Source organism: Panthera onca, chromosome C1, assembly GCF_046562875.1.
Source record: "Panthera onca isolate mPanOnc1 chromosome C1, mPanOnc1 haplotype 2, whole genome shotgun sequence".
NCBI lineage: Eukaryota > Metazoa > Chordata > Mammalia > Carnivora > Felidae > Panthera > Panthera onca.
In genome coordinates this window covers 175,926,750-175,946,959 of record NC_138346.1, presented here as the reverse complement: position 1 = coordinate 175,946,959, position 20,210 = coordinate 175,926,750, and the positions used below count along the sequence as shown (strand labels likewise).

Sequence of the window (20,210 nt, the reverse complement as noted above, 5' to 3'; positions counted from 1 at the left end):
ATTTGTAAAACAGGGTAAATAACACCTACCTCTGGGCACCTAGGTGGCTCAACCGATTAAGCGTCCGACTTTGGCTCAGATGACGGTCTCACAGTTTGCGAGTTCGAGCCCCGTGTAGGGCTCTCTCCTGTCAGCGCAGAGCCCACTTTAGATCCTCTGTCCCCACCTCTCTCTGCTCCTACCCCGGGCATGCTCTCTCTCTCAAAAATAAATAAACGTAAAAAAATAAAAATAAGAATAAATAATAATACCTACCTCATCTAACTAAAGAAGAGGATTTAAGATAAGGCATTAGTTTCCCGTCCATCAGATAGCTTGTAAATGTTACCTGATTCTCTGCCCCAATCCCAAACAGACAATGATTCACAGAATGGACTTCTCGGCCTCCAGAGCATTATCCATTTAAAATGGACAAATGAGGGGCGCCTGGGTGGCTCAGTCGGTTGAGCATCCGACTTCAACTCAGGTCATGATCTCGCGGTTTCCAACTTTGAGCCCCACATTGGGCGCTGTGCTGAGAGCTCGGAGCCTGGAGCCTGCTTCAGATTCTGTGCCTCCCTCTCTCTCTGCCCCAACCCATTCGCATTCTGTGTCTCTCTCAAAAATTAATAAACATCAAAAAAAATTTTTTTAAATGGACAAATTAAAAGCCACTTGCACACTGGAGACATTTTCCAAGTGGTCATTAACCCCTCAGAGCTACATGTGCCTGAGGAAAAACTGGTGCCAAAGCATGGACTGCGTGTGTGTGTGTGTGTGTGTGTGTGTGGAAGGGAACAAACTAAATCCTAATCCCGATGCCCGTGTTTGTTAAATTGCAAATAGATGCCCCCTGCCACCATCCCCTCAGGGATAAGAAGGTCTCAGAAGAACTCTGTGCCATTTGATCAGGGACCGACACAGTGGAAGGATTCATGCGACCACTCTCTGTGGGTGGTCCTGGTAATTGCACAGGCCTAGTGGATTGTAAACTGGGGGACCGGGTCTCCTACCGGGGCACCGCTGGGCCAGCCCGACTTCACTTTTTGCAGAGTTGAAAACTCGACTAACCCTTAATGAGGCAATCTTGGGGAACCTTGTTTTCTTGGCAGTGTGCTCTCAGATAAAGGGGTTGGAGGGGTGGGGAGGAAGTAATGAAGTCCAGATGTGGGCACACTGAAGCCCGATCCTGAATAAACAAGTCTTGGAGGTATTAAGCTCTTCTTCTTGTCTCTGCAGCAAGACATCTGCGTGTGCTACACAGCCCGTTCCCACGTGCGTTGAGGACCGTATTTAAGATTTTAGGGAAGCAAATGGAATACTTTGCCCGGCTGCCTAGGTCCTCTGACATCTCCTGGCCTAATGCTTTTGATTTGCTGCCCAAAACGTATGGCTTGTGATTTTTACAAACGCGTATTGAGCACCACAGTCTGTGCCTTGCACTAGAGACTACCAATTTATTTATTTATTTATTTTTTTTTTTTCAACGTTTTTTATTTATTTTTGGGACAGAGAGAGACAGAGCATGAACGGGGGAGGGGCAGAGAGAGAGGGAGACACAGAATCGGAAACAGGCTCCAGGCTCCGAGCCATCAGCCCAGAGCCTGACGCGGGGCTCGAACTCACGGACCGCGAGATCGTGACCTGGCTGAAGTCGGACGCTTAACCGACTGCGCCACCCAGGCGCCCCTAGAGACTACCAATTTAAAATCAGATCAGGCCGCTCCCTGTCTCTGCTGCAGCTAACGGGGCCACCGAGAAAAAGATAGGACAGTTGCACACAGTAACTGCAAAGACAGAGGCCAGCCCAGGGATCTCTGGGACCTTTGGAAGGTGGGGAAGGAGGCAGCCAAGGAATGTTTCCTGGAGAGGGAGATGTCTGACTGGGGTTTATTTAATACATACCAGGGGCAAGAAGAAAAGGCTGGTCTCAGCCTTCCAGGGACCTATCATCTAGCTGGGGAGACAATACCCAGACACAAATCACATTACCAGGCAGAAATACTCAAGGTGCTGTTTGCCTGCTTGAGATGCAACAGGTTCACCATCGGGTCCCCAGCACCTGCTACTTCGGGGGTGCTAGACAAGTGAATGTGGAAGGCAGGCAGGCAGGCAGGCAGGCTTTATAAGGCAGCAATGGTGCCATTATTATTATTATTATCATTATTATTTTAAAAGCCTTACCTGTGAATCAGAGGACCCCTGGTCTGGCCCTGCCACTAAGTAGTTATGGGAAAGTCACTCATATCCTTGATCCCCAGTGGCCTTAACTGTAACAGTCAACCTCCCAGAATCACCACCAGGTGCAAATAAGGGAATGTGCACATAATGGGCACTCTGTTAACTATATGACACTACAGAAATGACAAGGAGGACTCTCGCCAATGACACACATAATGTCACTTGATTGGACCTCCAGAAAAGCCTAGGGGGTTGGGGAGCTACTGTCACCATCTTACAGGAAAGGAAGGTATAGTTCTTTTCCAAAGGGATCTGACAATCAATAACCAGCACAAAAGTTAGGACATAAACCTAAACCAGATGATGCCAAAGTCTGAGCTCTTTCTCTAGTTAGGAGTATTATTACAGAAGTTCCATTCAATGGGATCTGAGAGGAAAAGTCAAATTTATATGGCCAGAGGGAGAAGGGGATTCACCCGTGACTCATTCACACATCAAGTCCTAGATGCTAAGAATCTATATAAACCACTTTCAGGGCCTGACCAAAGCAAGCCCTGAGCCCACGCTGATTTAAAAAGAATACTGAGCATTTTTCCATATTAAAATCTTCGCCCTGATACTCTTCATAGTGCAGTACAAGGCAAATTGAGAGGAGGCTAGGTAGGGGGTGATACTTCACTGTTTTTGCTCCTAATCTCTCTGCTGCTAGAGTCATTAAACCTTTACAAGGCAGAGATAGGAACCGCTGCTTTGTGGATTTGGAAGGAATTCCTATTATGCTATAATTCCAGAATCTGAGATACATCTGAAAAAGAAGTCAAAGCGACTAGATTTTTCCACATCTCCTGCCATCGAAAGGTGTCTGCTTTCTCTATAACTTCTGATGATTTGCACCTCCCGGTCACATTTGAAACGGCACCGCCACCCCTCTCCTTTGCTGTGGGGACACTCAGACTGGAGCAGGGGCATGCAAGTCAGCCAAGGATTCTCTTGTTGTTTTAAACAAACCTGAGGTCGGCAGGAGAAGGCCCGGGCAGCAAATATCAAGATGATTAGATTTCCAGACCAGGTTCCCCACCCCCACCCTCCCTGTCACTCACGCCCTCTGATCAGAAGCAGATCCTGGATGGAGGCAGCCAGGCTCTGTGACCAGTCATGATGGGAAAGTGGGAAACGTGTTGTTGTTGTTTAATTTAAGCTGTATATAGCTTTTCCAGAATCGGGTGCACTAAAGTGAATTACTCATTTTTCCTCTGAGGTCCTGCCTCTGCTTATTTCCATGAGTACTCTAGTACTTAATGGCAGGGAAGTGGGTAAGCAGACCTCGTTATGAGCCCACATCTCACACATGCCCCCAGCTGGATCCAGAGGTAAAGGTCCTTTTGCAAAGAGCACGGGAAGAAGAGTCAAGAGATCTGGGTTTTAGTGAATTAACTACAAGGAAAGAGCGGGAGCGGCAGGATGGGTCCCAAGGCTGGCGTTCCTTTCCTGATTCTATTTTTATTAGACATGAGGTCTTTGCAAAGTCACTCCACCACTTTTTGACTGTTTAGTCATTTATAATGAAAACAGTTAACATTTATCGAGGATGCCCCAGGCGCCAAGCACTGAGTTACCTTACATGCATCATCTCACTTAATTCTGAAAACCTTAATAAGGAGATGTATTATCTCCATTCAACAGATGGGCCTACTGAGGCTCAGCGGGGTTAATTCACTGGCTACATACACACTGCACAGCGGGAGTTCAGAGAGGCACCGGAGCACATGCCTTTAACTTCAGACTAAATGGAGGCAGGTTATCTAGCTGTCAGGGTTTCCGCACGGGTGAAATGCTTGAACACAGTTTGTAGGTTTCTGTGGCACACAGTGGCACCTAACGAAGGACACTAATTATTATCTGTTTTGCCTGTTTTGTTTTGGGCTTCGGAGGGGGGTTGGGAGGAGCACAGAGAACTAGAGGAAAGCACTATCCAAACCTATTTTGCTGACACTGTATGGGATGTGGAAGCAATGCTGTTGCTCATCCTATAACCAAGGTCACAGCGCACGACTGACCGTTTCAAGGAAACCTGGGAGGTCAGGGCAGCTTTTAATTAAAACACCAACATGACATGAGGAGAAGAGCAAGCCAAACTAAACTCCTAAAAGCAGATTTTTTTTTCAGAAATGCTAGCATTTCAAGAGGAAGAAGGGGCTGGTCTTGACCGACAGCAGGGAAAGAGCTGCTGACCAGGAGTTTTCCTTGAGGAAGGAAGAACAGACGAGAAGCACAGCCCTCAGAAAAGCCACTTTGGCACCCCATGTCCATCTGCTACAAAGTCCGTTCCCACGAATGATGGCATCTGATCCTTATAGCAAGGCCCATGAGTGAATCTGAACACAGGTAAGGAAAACGAGGGCTGGACAGAGTCGTGATTCACCTGATTCACGTAGCTGGGGTGCCACGGCCTCTGAAGAGTGCCTCACTCCCGTGCTGGGTCTGGGAGCAGTCCCACTAGGCAAGCCGAAGCCAAGAACAATTGCATGCAGAAAGAGCAAAGGGCATGTGACACTTTGTCCCTGTGCTATTCTTATCTTAACCACTCCTGGGTTACAGTCAGCTTCCTAAAAGCATTGAATTAACTGATCCTCCCGAGTGTCAAAAACACCTGTTCAAACCTTAGTAGACGATACTGCACAATTATGTGCCTTCTACGACAAACTTCTCTTCCAGGAAAAGCCATTCTTCCTGCAGAACTCAACCTCACACTGTCCATTTGGAACAAACAGTAAAATTAGATTTTATATCTCTCAGTTTCTGAACACAAAGATCCTCAGTGCACCTTTAAGAAACTACGAGCATTGCCCGATGGACTGTTTTTATTTTAAAGGTTGGAAAGAATTCTACCAGCCCCCCTCCCCCCCCTCCCCAATTTCAAACTGTTGATTGTGTGCCTGGTTTACGATGTTATTAAAAAACAAAGAGGGGTCTCAAAGTTTACAACCAACCCCCAGAGTGGGGAAGTCAAAAGAAAAACTTCATGAAATGGCGGCTCAGGACCATCAGCAGCTTCCATCGGATCCAGAGTAGGCATGAGTAGACAAATGCCGATCCCTTAAGCAATTAATTTGGACAGAACAGCCACTCTGCATTTGAAATCACGCCTGCAAAATGGAAGCAGGGCTTTGAAATAAGCCAGGGATAGGCTTGAGCCCCAATTTTTACTTGCTGTAGACTTTGAACGTATCATTTAACCCCTTTGAGCTTCTGACTTTCCATTCGTATAATGGGAATACTAGCACTCAATTCACGTGTAGTGTGTTTAACTCTAGCTTCCTTCCTTCTCAGCTTCTCATATAGGCCAAAGATAAGCTTCCAGGCTCTGGCTAATATAAACATGACTCAAGGATCTGAGAGGGAGAATTTATGATCTTGGTGGACATGATGCCTATCCCTTATGCCTACATGGCTGGGGTTCAAGGGCAAAGAACAGAAAATACTGGAGGTGTGGAACGGACATCTGTGAAAATGTATGACTCACAAATTAGGAGAGTGGATTATCATCAATTACTCTCCCAAACACCCCAAATGGACACATCTAAAAACAAAAGGTGGTGACCTCCCAAGTAAAGCCCAAGTAGGCCATGCCCCAATTTCCACGAGGCTAACATTGCTCCAAAGTAATTCCGGACTCTGTCAAAGACCGTGGCACATGTGTGCATTCCCAACGAGGCCTTCATCCTTTAAGGGATGAGCTGTATGTAAGTCGAGACTTTACACTTGCACCTGAGTAACCCGCTCAGCAATTCAGGAGTTTGCCAAGTTATTTCAATGCTCATGCTCTCTTTTCCTCCTCAATACAACACTATGCAGCAAGGGGGTCATCCCTGGTTTTAAGCACGTACAGCTTGTCAGCGGGGTGCCAGGTCTAGAACTTCGGTCTCTTGATGCCAAGTCCCAATTTTATTTTCGCTTTGCCACCCCAGCCCCTGGATGAGAGAAGTAAACAATATGTCAGAGAACACCAGTGGCATGACTGTTACAAAGGCACAGCCGTAGTGTGAAGACAGCAGAACATGCCTGTGATACCCCTCCTCGGGGGCTCACCTTCATGGCTCAGAGGTCAGACTCTGGGGTAAGGGACAGATGGGTTCAAATTCCAACTCTACCGCTCCAAGTGAGCGTGGGCAAATTATTTTCACTCTGCAGACCTCAGTCTCCTACCTTGTAGAAGAAAGACAAGGACGGTATCTGGACTTCACTGGATGGCTGTGAGGATAACGCACGCAAAGTAGAGTAGAGGGGTGCTTAGCGTACTTTTAGAAGACGTTCAGTATATATGTGTGTATACAGATGATACTTTTAGTATATGCTTTTGGTAACAGCATTAACCGCATGAAATACACACTATTATCAACCGAATGAAATTCTGCTTGCGCGGCCAACCTCCGTTGGCTCAGATATCCTGAAACTCGACACAGGGGAAGTCGGACAGGTGGGGCATGGCAGCCCGGGCGCTTACCGCGAGGATGGCGATGACAATCCCCACGGCGCAGAGCACAGCATCATTTATGGTCTCGCTGGTTTTCAGAGGATACTTGATGCTCTCGTCATTGCAGTAAAACCCTCGGTGGTAAGGCTTGATGGTGCTTGTCTCAATGATGAGGAAGGGCAGGCCCGCTGGTCCAGATGCAACCATCATAGGCACCGGAAAATTAAAAAAAGGAGAGGAGAGAGAAAGGGAAAACATCAATAAAAGGAGGCCGGAGAATGACTTGCAGCAAAGACCAGCCCAGGTAACACCATTGCCAGGGACAGGAATTCCGTGCATTTGCAGCTATGTACAGCCCACAGAGAGTGTTCAGCACCTGCAGGCCCTCTCCTTCCTGGTCACCCCCAGGAGGAGCAACGCATTATTCTCTGGTCTCGTCCAAGGGCACAGTGGGAGGCAGTGGAAGAGCCGGGGAGGAGCTTTCCCACCGCGCGACCACACCCTGCGGACATTAAAGCCCAACGAGTGACAATCGCCAACAGGGCCCCGAGTCTAATGATGTGTCGTTCGCCAAGTGCATCGGACGTCACCATTCCCCCTTCGAGAGGCTCATCGTAAGGCTCTGCTGCTTGGAGCCGTGAAGGCCTCGGGGTCAGATAAGCTGAATTTGGATCTCAGGTCCAATGTGACCCCTGGTTGTCATTCCATCTTTCTGAGCCTCAGTCTCCCCACACATGAGTTGCAGGGACGACAAAAGGAGAACCAGCCACACACGACTTCCAGCGTAGCGCCTGGCACACAGTAGCTGCTCAGTGGTGCCCTTTTCAACCATTTTCTCCCACTAAAGAGTCCCTTCCAAGACGAAGTAGAGCTGAGCAGAGGGCCCTGAGGCCTGGAGCTCTGGAGCGGAGCCCAAGGGCATCTGGGAGCACCAAGCTGCTCCCGCAGCTGCTGCTGGTTTATCAGTGGCTCGGCTCAGATGCCATTCTCTTAAAGGTCATGGCGAATGGATTCTATCACCTGCCAGGAAAAGTTCCTCACAACCCTGAAGCAAAAAGCGAAGGCCTACAAGATCTCTGGCCTGGTCACTGCAGCAGCCTCCGCATCGGTCTCCTGACCTTCACCGCCTCTCACACACATCTACCGGTTCACTTCCTGACCACGAGCACGTCACTGCCTTGCTTAAGTTTCTTCCGCGGCTCGCCGTTGCACCGCACGAGATAAAGTGTGACCTCTGGAGTGCCCCGCGACCTGGACCTCCCTTCTCCTGACTCATGGTCTGTGGCCCCCGTGACACAGCCTCCAAGAAAACAGGACACGGCGACTCTTGCCTCAGTTCCTACTCTTCTCTCAGACTGGAAGACCTCTTCCCCTACCACCCAAGTTCAATGCCAAGCTGCAATACCACTCCCCTAAGTAAAAGGTGAGCCAGTAAATGTTAGGACTAGGGAAGACCAAGAAAAACATCCTGTTAACAGCCACCACCGATGTAAGAGCCATCCACAATGTGTAAGGCATTCATTCATTTCTGTATTGGATCTCCCAACAACCTGAAGAGGTCATTTTACACCATCGGTTAAGCATGTGCCGTTCATCTTCAAGTGAAGAGAACAGTGACTACGAGAGAATATTTAGCTCCTTCAGGGTCTCTTAGTCTACCCCCAAATGCCTGAATCCCTGATTTAACTTTGCAAATTGGTTTCGTCCGACTGTGAATTTCATTAGCCGAAAAATCCCAAGATAAGCGGTGGTTGAAAAGATAAAATTCCACTTTCGTGTTTTTCAAAAAGAATTGAATTCACGTCACGTTGCTCGAAGCCCCAGACTGCCTCTTAAAAAAAAATGTACCACGAACTCCACAATTTTTCAATTACTTTGGTCCAGACCAGCAGCGATAAAAATGCTCACTTTCTAAAAAGTGTATTTATGTATCACTGTGCATACACACATGGATTTATTTGGTTTTATTCTTTGGATTTATTTGAATTCTACGGCTATTTATTTTGTGACCCCTAACTGCTTCCTGCTAGAACAACAATTTACTTTATCAAATTCATACTAGTGCTTTGAAAAGAAAGAAACAGCAACATACCACAGCATTGTGCCTGACCTTCTCAAAGTAAACACAGAGGGACCCTGGAAGGCAATAACCATTAGCTCTTGAGACCGTGTCTCTGCAAAAGAGTGAAGCGGGAGAGGTGAGGCAGGGAGGGAATGCTGTGGCGAGGAAGGGGCAAGAACAGTCAGCTGATCTTTGGGGGGTGGGGCGCTGGGAGAGAAAAAAATATCCTACGGGCCCAAACCATCTTCATTCCACTGCCTAAACATTTTGAAATGTGGCCAAGTTGGCTACGAAAAGTAGCCAAGAAGCCAGCACTATGATATTAATAGTCCGCTTTTAAAGCTCCACACATCGTGATAAAAACCTTGAGCTCCACGTCTGAGCCCGGCCGCAGCCTCTGTGGTGCCTGGGAGCCAAAGCGTTGCTAATAAACTCAGGAAGGGAACAGACTTCGAGTGCCTTACATTCAGGCTGGGCTCTTAGGCCCCAGCTTCTATTTTTAATGGTGTTCACATGATAGGCCTGTAAAACATATGTTTCTAAGGACAATAAAACACATATAAAAGAGCTGTGGAGTTAGACAGAACTGGGTTAATGACCTCAACTCTGCTCCCAGCTACTTGAGCAAGTTATTTCACATCTCCAAAACGCTCTTCTCATCTCTGCAATGGGAAGAGTGCAGTCTAGCTTTGGGATTGCTGGGATGACGCCATCTACTACTACACTAACCCATTCATTTAGTCGACAAATATTGATTCAATCTTCACTGTGTACACGAGGTACAAAGACGGCACAAGCCCTGCCCTCAGGGAGCTTGCAATCTAGTACGGCAAGACGTCATGGAATAAAATCAGTGCAGGAAGGGGTTTTAGTTGGAGGAAACCAGGCAACAGCACTGGGTCATGTCAGCTTGGGGTCTGGCACGCACCACAGACACTCAATAAATGTTAAAAGGACCAAGAGGGGGTGGGGGGAACAATCCCACAGAGAAAGTTAGTAAAGAAAATCTGTTTATTCCGTTCCTTTGCCCTCTCTTAACCTGGGAGCAATCCAAATCCTTTCTCATCTGTCCTCCCTTGCCTAAAGCTCGGGGAGCTTCCGGTTCTGATCATGTGGACAGTGCCCACAAACAGTCAAGAAGTTGGATCTGAATGTGTTCTGTTTATTTTCTTGAAAGGCATGGAGAGAGCATTCAGAAGACCCAATGGCTTTTTCTGTTTCCTCTAAAAATGTGTGGTATGATCGGGGGTGATGCCAGTCAAGTCTTGACTTCACTCCAGGAGAGAGTAACCTCGGATTCCCTTCAGTTGATGGGAAAAGCATAGGCATTTTCTCCAACGGGGTAGCTGGTCCTCAAGAGACACAGCACCATGCCTTCCTTGCCTCTCCAGGACCCAGAGAAGAGGCTGTTCTTTTCCAAAGCAGGATCTCCATTTCCAACACTGGCACCATCTTTATACCCAGCTACTATAGCTCTTGATCAGTTCATTTCCAAAAAATTCCCAGTGCTAATGACTAGGAACCTAGAGGTGAATGCATCACAGCACCTGCCCTCAAGAGGCTTATGGTAAGTTACAAAAACAAGCGCACTAAAATATTTCTAAATGGGCAGACTGACGTATGTATAGATTACGGGGAGGGCCCATAAGACTTCTCCACCAGGGACACTAAAGATAGCCCACAGAGGATGGGAGGCTTGAGGGAACCCTTATGTGAGTAGGAGGTTTCTGGGGTCCAGGGACTAAGTACGCTCAAGAAACTCAAAGTAGTTTAGGGACTTCAACAAGGCAGTCATCACAACCGATGGCCATTACGAGAACACGATTTTAGATTTGGCTCCAGAGCTGGAAGAGACACACAAGTAGACAACGAAAGGAAGAAAGAGAGAGTCAACACAGACAACAGCAAGAGCAGCTAACATTTACTAAATAACTGTTTTGTGCCCGAACTGTGCTGAGGAACCCCACATGAAGGACTGCCATCTGGACAATCTGGATACCCATTATTGTTCTCGGCACTGACTGGGTCACTGTGCTGAGGGAATTTAAGTCCCAACCTTCAAGTGGCCCAAAGGCTAATGGGAGAAACAGTCATAAAAATGAACACATTCAGTCACCCGAAGGTTCAAAGGGATTAAAGTGACTTACCAGAGACACTCGGACTTTCGAGTGCTTTCTAAAGTAAGCGAGTCACTTGAAACAGAGAAGGAAGCCCCGAGGTATATTGATAAATTAGTTAAAGCTCAGCAAATTTCATGGCCTTTGAAGAAAAAGATGCTTTATATGGAACAGTCAAGGCAACAGCATGGGCGATTACTCACTGAATATTCACCACATACACATCTGTGCTCAGTATCTAATTTAACCAACACTCTGATGCCAATATCCTGGAATTTAGATTTATCTATAATGAAAGGTACATTACAAGCTTTTTGCAAAGTAGAAATAAGAAGTAAGTGTGTGTGTGTGTGTGTGTGTGTGTGTGTGTGTGTATACATACCATCTGGTGATTCTAGACCCCAATTCAAAGCACTTCTCCTTCTTTTAATCAAGGATCAATTAACTTCCTATACCTCCAGGGACCTCTTGGGATATGTAGGCTGCAGAGGAGGCGTAATACGAACTCACTGACAAACACTTAACGGGCAGAAAATCAAAGCGTGAAGAAAGGCCCCTGTGTTGGGTTCGGGCCTTTGAAACTTCTTGGGCTTTGAAAAACTAACACTTGAGCAGGTTGGGTGGTTTGGGGGTGGGGTGTAAAAAAACACAGGATAAGTTTTTGTGGCCCACCCATTGATAAAGTCATGTGGGAAGTGTTACCAAAGTGACCCAGCCCCAGAGCCCTGCTCCCTTCAGCCACAGCTTCACGTTGGCACAAAATTAAACACAGCCTCCTGCTCTCAAAGTGCTTTTTTAGAAAGGGAAGGAGTGGGGGTGGGAGAGTGAATAAGAAATCTTTGCACTTGGGCGGGACCCACGGCAGGACCTGACTCAGAGCATCAGGAAGGGGCTGCCCGTGGCTCCTATATACCAAGTCCTTCGAGTGCCTTTCCCGGAGTTGTCCAACTTGATATTTCATCCAATCTGTGGTTATTTTAGAATAAGCAAAGTCCAGGACCTGTGAGAATAATAATTAAACTAATATCTGCAGAAAGCCTACACTTCTACCCACAGAAGAATACTGGGTGCAGACCACGTATGTGGATATCAAGCGCAGGCTCACTGCTCCAATCAGGCAGCTGGGAGAACTCTACAACAGAGTTTTCTACATCTTACCTACAGTGTAGACTTCACTCTTGTGCTCATTTTACAAATGAAAGACTGAAGCTCAGAGACTGAAGACTGCAGCTCATCTAAAATGCAAAGCCGGCAAATGGCACCAATGTGGACCAGATGTTTGAAATAGTGACGGAAGGGCGCCTGGGTGGCTCAGTCGTGGAGCATCTGACTTTGGCTCAGGTTATGATCTCACAGTTAGTGAGTTCGAGTTCCATATCGGGTGAGCTCAAGCCCCGTGTGAGCCCCACTTCTCTCTCTCTCTCAAAAAAAAAGAACAGAAAGAAAAGAAAAGAAAAAAAGAAAGAAAGAAAGAAAGAGAAAGATAGATATAGATGGAAGACATTAGGCTTCTGAGTTCAAACTTGGAATCCAATTAGGAATTGATGTATCTGAATTTTCACAACAGCTGTGAAAATGTGCATTATCATTTTCATCTGTACCCAACAGAAAGCTGAGGCCAGAAGTTTTGTAACATGTTCAAGGTTCCCACACTGAGTCAGTTGGTCACTGGGATTTGAACCCAGGTCTGTCTGTCTTTTGGTTCATGTTTTCTTACTCCATGACCTGACCCTCCCTTTCTTTATAAATGTATTCCTTGTTAAAATATGACCAACTGATTTTTTTTTTTAATCACTTAAGGCCAGAATGGTCAACCCAACTACTACTTAGAGGTTCAAAATACAAATATTTATGTTGCTTGTAAGTGACAGGGTTTCTATTTAAAGTAATTAATTGCTACTGGTCTTAGAAGTGTGCAAACTTTCTTTGGTTTACGATTATTTGTCCAGATTTTTGTACTGGACACAATCCAGATGAGACAAAACTGAGTTTACTATGAAGGCGTTTCCTACCTTTGAAAAGGGCTGCCATGAAAAACACTCGCTGTAGGCTGGTGTGAACATGCAATATTCTGGGTCTAGGGGTTTGCCTTGACAAATGGTCATTCTTCAAAGCTGGAAGGTCCAGACCTTTCTTTACAAAAAGAAGACTGTCATAACCGAAAGCAACTCCATGGGAGAAACAAAGACATTAGTGGCAGATCTGGTCCCGGTGCCGGGTTTCCTGAGCCCAAATCCAAGGCCTTCAATGCAATTCCACAAACATGTACTGACAGTTTCTGAGTACTGGGCACTGTTAGGTGCTGGGGACACACCGTATCGAGAAACCACACTGTTTCTGAGTTTCTCAACGTTGGAAAGTCTCCGGTTCCATGACAAAGGGACATCTGTCTTTAGTCTAATCATGGATGTGAAAAAGAACTTTGGATGGCCTTTCTTATTTGGAAGTGCTTAAAGGGAAAAAACCCACTTTATTCTCCAAAATAATATCAGCCACCTTAAAACTCTTAGCGCTATTTTGGCCTTTTCATTTGGATTTTGAAAGGGGTGTCAGATCCACCCCTAAAAAACAAACTAGCCAACAGCATGATTCAGACCTTTCACGAAGAGAGTCCCAGCCCTCTTTTGTCGACATGATATGTCTAATTTTTGAGTGAGCCCCACACCCAATGTGTGGTTCGAACTCATGACCCTGAGATCAAGAGCCACATGCTCTACCGACTAAGCCAGCCAGGCACCCCTCGACATGATATTTCTAGTAATACACAACTACCAAAGTTAAAAGGACTTATAATTCTCTTCCCCAGGTCAAACTGGGTCACCTCCTTCCTCTTTTGACCCCTCTTTTCAATAAGGACGAGAGTAATATGCATTCATTGGGTACCCATACTACGTGCCAGGAGTTCTGTATAAGTCAACGGATGTAACTCTCAAAACAATCCTCTAAAATAATTATTAATATACAGCCAAAGAATTGAGTCAGAGAGATTATAATTTGCCACTGCTGATAACCAGTGTAACCAGGATATATCATAGAATACCAAGACCCTTAGAGTTCATTCAGAGATGGGGCCAGTTAGCCTTTCTTGCTAAAGTACATAGGAAATATGTCTATGTAGAGATTAGCAAAGCTACAAAGCTCTGAAAAGTGTAGGCTGACCCTGAACGAGGATAAAAAGCAGGGCTCTCCCTTATATGTTGAGATGGACTTACCACCTACTCTCTTGATCTCTCTGGATCTCTCAGATCCACCTACTCTCCTGCCTCAGTCTCTGTTATGACCCAATGTGTTTATTTCCAGTATGGCTCCCCAGAGCTAGGACACAGCAAGAATCCCAAGTGTGCATGGGGTTTTATTAGCTCTTACATAAATAACCACATTTAATCTTCCTAACAACTCCAGGAAATGATGTCTTAACATGTGGATTAAACTACCGCTGGCAAACTCCTATTCATCCTGTAAGACTTAGATATCTCTTCTACAAAGGATTCACTGAGCCATGTAAGCTACTCTGGCAGAGTTACTTTTTTTTCAATTTATCTGTGAACTTCAGAGTCAGGCAGACAGGATTTCACCTCTTACCTCTATCACCTGCCACGCTTACGGTATGACCTTGGGCAAGTCAGGTTCCAGAGTCAGGCAGACAGGATTTCACGTCTTACTTCTACCACCTGCCATGTTTATGGTATGACCTTGGGCAAGTCAGTCTACCTCTCTGAGCTTCATCGTCGTACAACAGGACCTGTACAATAGTTCCCAATGCACGAAGACACAGTTTATAAAATATCCAATTGCCTGGCTCCGTGTTAGCTCCTGCTCCTGTAGGTGACAGGAAGCCGCTGAAAGCTTTTAAGCAGGTATAAGATGTGATCAGCGTTCAGTCAAAAGCTCACTCACTCAGCTGTGGGTTTGCCAGCTCCTTCCCAAATGCAACCTGATCCCATGGGAAAAGCATGCTCATAAAATCCTGCAATTCCAGGGACTTCTTGGGATTGTATAAACAGAAGGGGCTTCAGCAGTGGTTAGCAGGACCTGGCACCCTGATGCAGAGAAGAAATATCACGGCAGGAACCCTGCCACGTGTCATCAAAGGATCGCACAAGGCTGAATGGGAGGGAAGTCCACGAGGGTGAAAAAAAATGTTATTTTCCCAACAGTTACGCACACATGCGTCAGCAGGCGTGCTCCCACCCCAGCCACGCTGCCCAGGTGTACACAAAACGCCAGGTTCACGTGGCGGTAAAATAAACAACATGTGGACTGGCAGGACATCAGACACCTGGGAGGGCCAAAGTTCGAGATAGTCAAAAGGCAAGACTGGAGCCAGACGCGGTGCCAAAAATGAAGAGTTGGAGTGTTACTGGAGACGCTGTGAGAACAAAATCACGCTGGTAGGCAATCCAAGGCCACCAGGGCCCAGCTGCATGGTCCAACCTAGGTCAAAGGTCACAAACTGGCAGCCCATGGCCAAATCTGGCTGGCAGAGATGCTCGGTTTGGACACCCATTGCTTAAATTTTTTTAAATGTGTATTTATTTAAGAGAGAGAGAGAGAGAGAGCAGGGGAGGGGCAGAGAGAGAGAGAGGGAGAGAGAGAGAGAATGAGAGAGAGAATCCAAAGCAGGCTTTGCACTGTCAGCACAGAGCACGACTGGGGTTTGAACTCACAAACCGTGAGATGATGACCGGAGTCATCAAGACTCAGACACTTAAGCAGCTGAGCCACCCAGGCTCCCCCCCCCACCCATGTATATGTTTTCATCTTAACCCTATCTATGTGTTCAACTATAAATCCAAGGATTTATCCATCATATCCTAGCACCGTTAATTATTCCTTTTTCTGTAAGCCCCCTACATCAGCTGATAGTCTCTTCAGAAAAGGGTTCATATTTTATTCATCTCTGCATACCCCGCACAAAAAGACTAATTCCTGGTGCCTAGCGATTGCTCCACAAACGTATATTGGAGAAATGCATAAAGGAAATAAACTAAAATCCAGATGACCTGGCTCTGCCCCAGATACAGTGTATGGCTTGTAAATCCTTTTTCCCCCACCCTTCGGAGTTTTAATCTGATCTCTCTCACATCTCCAATCCTGTTTTTCTAACACAATCCCCCGAAACAACACACGACCACACAACCTCATGAAGAGCAGACAAATCCATCGGGAGTTATTTACGGGGAACCTAACCAGCTTCAAGCCTCTGGCTGTTGGGCTGGATGACCGCTAAGACCCCGAATTTTCAGTTTCCTCATCTTTTTCAGGTAGTGAAACTATCAGAAAACACTTTGTGGGGCAGCCCCAGGTAAGCCGCAGAGGCCGCCACTCAGTGATTCAGCCGCCCCGCCCCACCCCACCCTGCCCGGCCACCCTGAGGGCTAAGGGATCCATTTCAGCACACCTCTGACCCACTTCCTGTGATCCTCTTGGGAGCCACTGCCCAGGAGAGAGCTCCCAATCAGAGGAAGGGCACAAATCTCAAGAAGGCAACTCGGATCCGGGTTTGGAAACCAGTTTTGCCGCTTGAAATCTATGCAAACTTCAGCAAGCTGCTTAATTTCTCAGAGCCCCAATTTTCAAAAGAGGAGGTCAATACCCACTTGGAAGAGCTGGGAGGATGACAGATCACATGGTAGGTATTTAACAGAGGTGAGTTCCCTGCCCTCCCAGCCTGCAAATCTACTATCCAGCTGTATCAGCCGGCTTGACTGGTTTGCTCAAGAAGGTGGCCAGACTACCCTGGTCAGGGCTGTGTCAGCTCAAGACAAGGACCGGCACTGGAGTTCAGTAAAGCTGGAGCGATTCCAGCTTCAGGGATAAGACCAGCCTCACGCCAGGAGCACACTCCCCATTCCCCAGCCTGTCAAACGTTCCTTTTGTAAAACCCAGAAACCTCCTTCAAATCTGACAGCTGCCACCTGCACAAATAATTCAGGGATGCAATTCTGAAACCGAATACAAGGCCCCTAAAAGCTGAAAAGTTTGAAGTCCAAAATAATCCCTTTGACCTTCTGCCTAAATGCGCACTAATCACTTTTTAATTTGTAGTGTATTTCCTCCCTATGTGTTGTACTTGTGGGGCCACATTTTCTTTTAGAAGTATCCAGGGAGTGGATGGCATTACAAAACACCTGATTAAAGTACAAGGCAAACTTCTTTCCCCGACATCTGAGGCTTGGTGTAGGCCCCGAGTTTTCCGAACTGCACTGGGTGGTGAAGAAAGTGAAGGAGAAAAAGGCTGCTTTTGAAGGAGGGTCCTTACTGAGAGAATTACGGGCTAAAGAAATTAATAAGAGGTGGCCCCTGCCCTCTAAGAGTGCACGCTCGGGGGACAGCACATGCATCTGGGGAGGCGTACTCATGATGCAGCGTGACAGGAACGTCCAGGACATGTGTTAGCACGTGTCGCGAAAGCCAGCAGACGCGCAGTACCAGTTTATTGACTAATCCAGTAAACACATTTCAAAGATTCCTTGCTGTCATCTGAACGCCAACAATGTAGGTAAGGCCACACAGAAAAAAAATTTTAATAAAAAAAAATAAAAATAAAAAAATAAAAATTCAGAACTGGAAACCACCCCCCCACCACCACCCCGACGAGCCAGTTAACAATACTGCTGTTGCAACCTACCCTCATTTCCTACCCAAGTTTTAACCCTGAGGAAAAATGAGAAAAGGAGTCTGAGGGAGCCCATCTAATTTCACAGATGCTGAAAAGATGCTACAAAGGGAGAACTGGCAGTTAAAAATGTTGTTCACTCCAGAAGAAATGTCTTATTTGGGGTTTCCCCCCAAAAGGGGAAGGTTTCCCCAACCCTTAAACTAGGTTTCTAGTTTAAGAAAGGATCTATAGTAATCACCAGGATTACTCTAAATGGAAGTAAGTCAAATCCAAATAGAAGGATCAGGGTCATTCTACACTGTGTGACTATCCTAGTGAATTAGGCAACCTTTCACCTACTGACTAATGAAGTCTCAAGCAGTCGGAGCTGGGTCAGCTCAGCCAGGGTCCTAGAGAAGAAAATGGTCTCCACACTAGTCCCTGACTCGGTGAAGAGACACCTGCTACCACAAGTGAGTTGGGTGTACGAGGGAAGTTTCTGTTGGCAAGGCGACCTCAAAAACTAATACCAACTAACAATAATTGACAACAATAATGACCCGTATTCATCAGCGTTCATTCCGCGGCTGGCTAACTATACAGAGATTCACTTCTGCTCTCTCAGGCTCTGTTTCTTCATGTGCAAAATGAAAGGGGTGGTTTCATCAGGTGGCTTAGGGACATTTCTAATTCAGGAGAGTTTTTGCCTTTAGCCTATAGGCATTCTATAAACAAACTGCAGGCTTCATTCCCATGGCGTCCTTATAGGGCGGATTCGCCACCTGCCCGCTATGCCCCTGGGGTAACTGAGGAGCGGTGCTGCTTTCAGTTGGGGAAGAGAGACTGGCCAAGCAGAACCCTCCAGAATTCAAAGGTGCTCATTTATAAACACGAGCTTCAGAAAACATCCCCAAATCTGCAGGCCTTCCCATCCAAAGTGAATTAATGATTGGCAGCTCTTGGCTCTGTCAAAGAAGCAGGTTATCAGCAAAAATGCAGTGTGGGTTGGAAGCAGGTGGGAATTTGCATCAGCTACTGCAGTCAACTGGATACTCTCCTAGGTGATTTAGAGCTGAGCCTCTTTTATTCCTCCTAGGAACCCCTTCCACGTAAGCGGCACCACCTAGGGTTTGCAAAGGCCCAAACTGAAGATCAGAAACACAGTCACAGAACAGCAAAGCAGAAATGCCACTGGGTCAGACTGGCTTTGCACAGTCCTGTGCAGTCACCGCACTTCCTATCTTTAGGTACTTTTGCCCAGACTGAGAAGGGGGTGTCTCTGGTGAACTGGCTGGCCTTCTGTAGTAAGAAATCCCAGAAATGTCTCTGGGGCCACCCTCAGTTGCTCTGGCAGCCCCACCAGGATGGGGATAACAAAATGTGGGCATTCAGATACAGGAGAACTGGCAGCAGTAAAAAAAAAAAAAAAAAAAAACCAAAACCCTAGGTGGTTTGCTATAGGAACCCTATTGTTCCAGAGGGAAGCTCTTTTGCCAAAACTCTCCAGGAAGCCACTGCTCTGTGATGCATTTTTCAGCTGTTGAGAGAAAAGGGTAGTTCCTGGGATGTTTCTTCAATGGTACTGGAAACCAGGCCCTTAATCCTTGCAAAGCAGCAAGGAGCCAGCTTCCCTCAGAGGAACAGAATGTCTAGAGTCCTTCTTCCAAATAGAAACATAAAAACTCAACTTCCTCCTTACAACCTCTCGAAATGTGTGAATCAGGCAAAAGGGGAGAAGCAGGTAGTGAATCCCAAGGTGGGGAGGGGAGCGTTCAGGCCTCCTCTGCACCCCACCTCCCCTCATGGCCCTGCCCACCTGACCTCTCTGTAGCAGTAAATTACAAAGCCCCCACTGTTCTCTCTGCCCATCCTCCCACAGCCTCCCTACCCACCCCCCGCCCCCCACACATACATTTTTTTTAAGGGCGAAATGCCAAATAACATTATTCCCCTTCACCATGGTATTGCCATGAGAGCTGCCTGGTATGTGTGCCTGAAAATTGGAAGGTTTTCATGGAAATCTCGGCCTCCACTACAGCTCTCCCTTTGTGGAAATGGACTTGGAAAGAAATGGAAGGGCCTCTAACTGGAACCTAATTGGGCAGACGAGAGCAGAGAGCAAGGCCCCTGGGACTGCTCGGAGGCCTGAGGAATACCTGACTGCCTTCGGAAGCCTGGAACAGGGCTCTGCACACTCGAGAGCCCGCCCTCTCCAGCCACTCATCCGCCTGCACAATGTGGCTCTCTGTAAGGGGCAGCCTCACCCCAGAGTAGGGACCCTACTACAGAACTTCAGGGGAAAGGGGAACACTGTAAGTGCATATATTACTCACAGGTATCCCTGGCTCAGGAGGTCAACGACAGAAAACTGTTTCATACCCCATCTTTTGTTTGTTTTATTTATTTATTTTGAGAAAGAGAGAGAGAGCAAGCATTAGAAGGGGAGGAGCAGAGAGAGAGGGAGAGAATCCCAACCAGGCTCCATGCTGCCAGTACGGGGCCCAATGCGGGTCTTGAACTCACGATCCGCAAGATTGTGACCTGAGACAAAATCAAGAGTCCGACGGTGGAGCGACCCAGACGCCCCCCACAGCCATCTTAATCAACTGACCACCAAGCAAAACGAAAAATGGTTTTCCGGGTTTGGTCCAGTTTGGTGACAGTTTGGAATTAGCGGACCTAGATAGGAGTCCCTCCCTTCTCTGTTGTGGCACTGTGACCCTAGATTAGTGAATTCTCAGAACCTCCGGATCCTCAAAAGAGGTCATGCAGCCTGGAAGGGCTGCTCTAAGGATT

The 20,210-nt window shown here is 46.9% G+C and overlaps 1 protein-coding gene across 3 annotated transcripts in view; it reads right to left on the bottom strand.

Moving 5' to 3' along the window:
• Positions 1-20,210, bottom strand: part of PLPP3 (phospholipid phosphatase 3) — an 86,210-nt gene that overhangs the window by 35,126 nt on the left and 30,874 nt on the right. For all 3 annotated transcript variants that reach the window (XM_060622083.3, XM_060622081.3, XM_060622082.3), the window contains exon 2: positions 6,665-6,822. In XM_060622083.3, the coding sequence (XP_060478066.1) occupies positions 6,665-6,822 (158 nt within the window). The remainder of the gene's footprint in view (positions 1-6,664; positions 6,823-20,210) is intronic.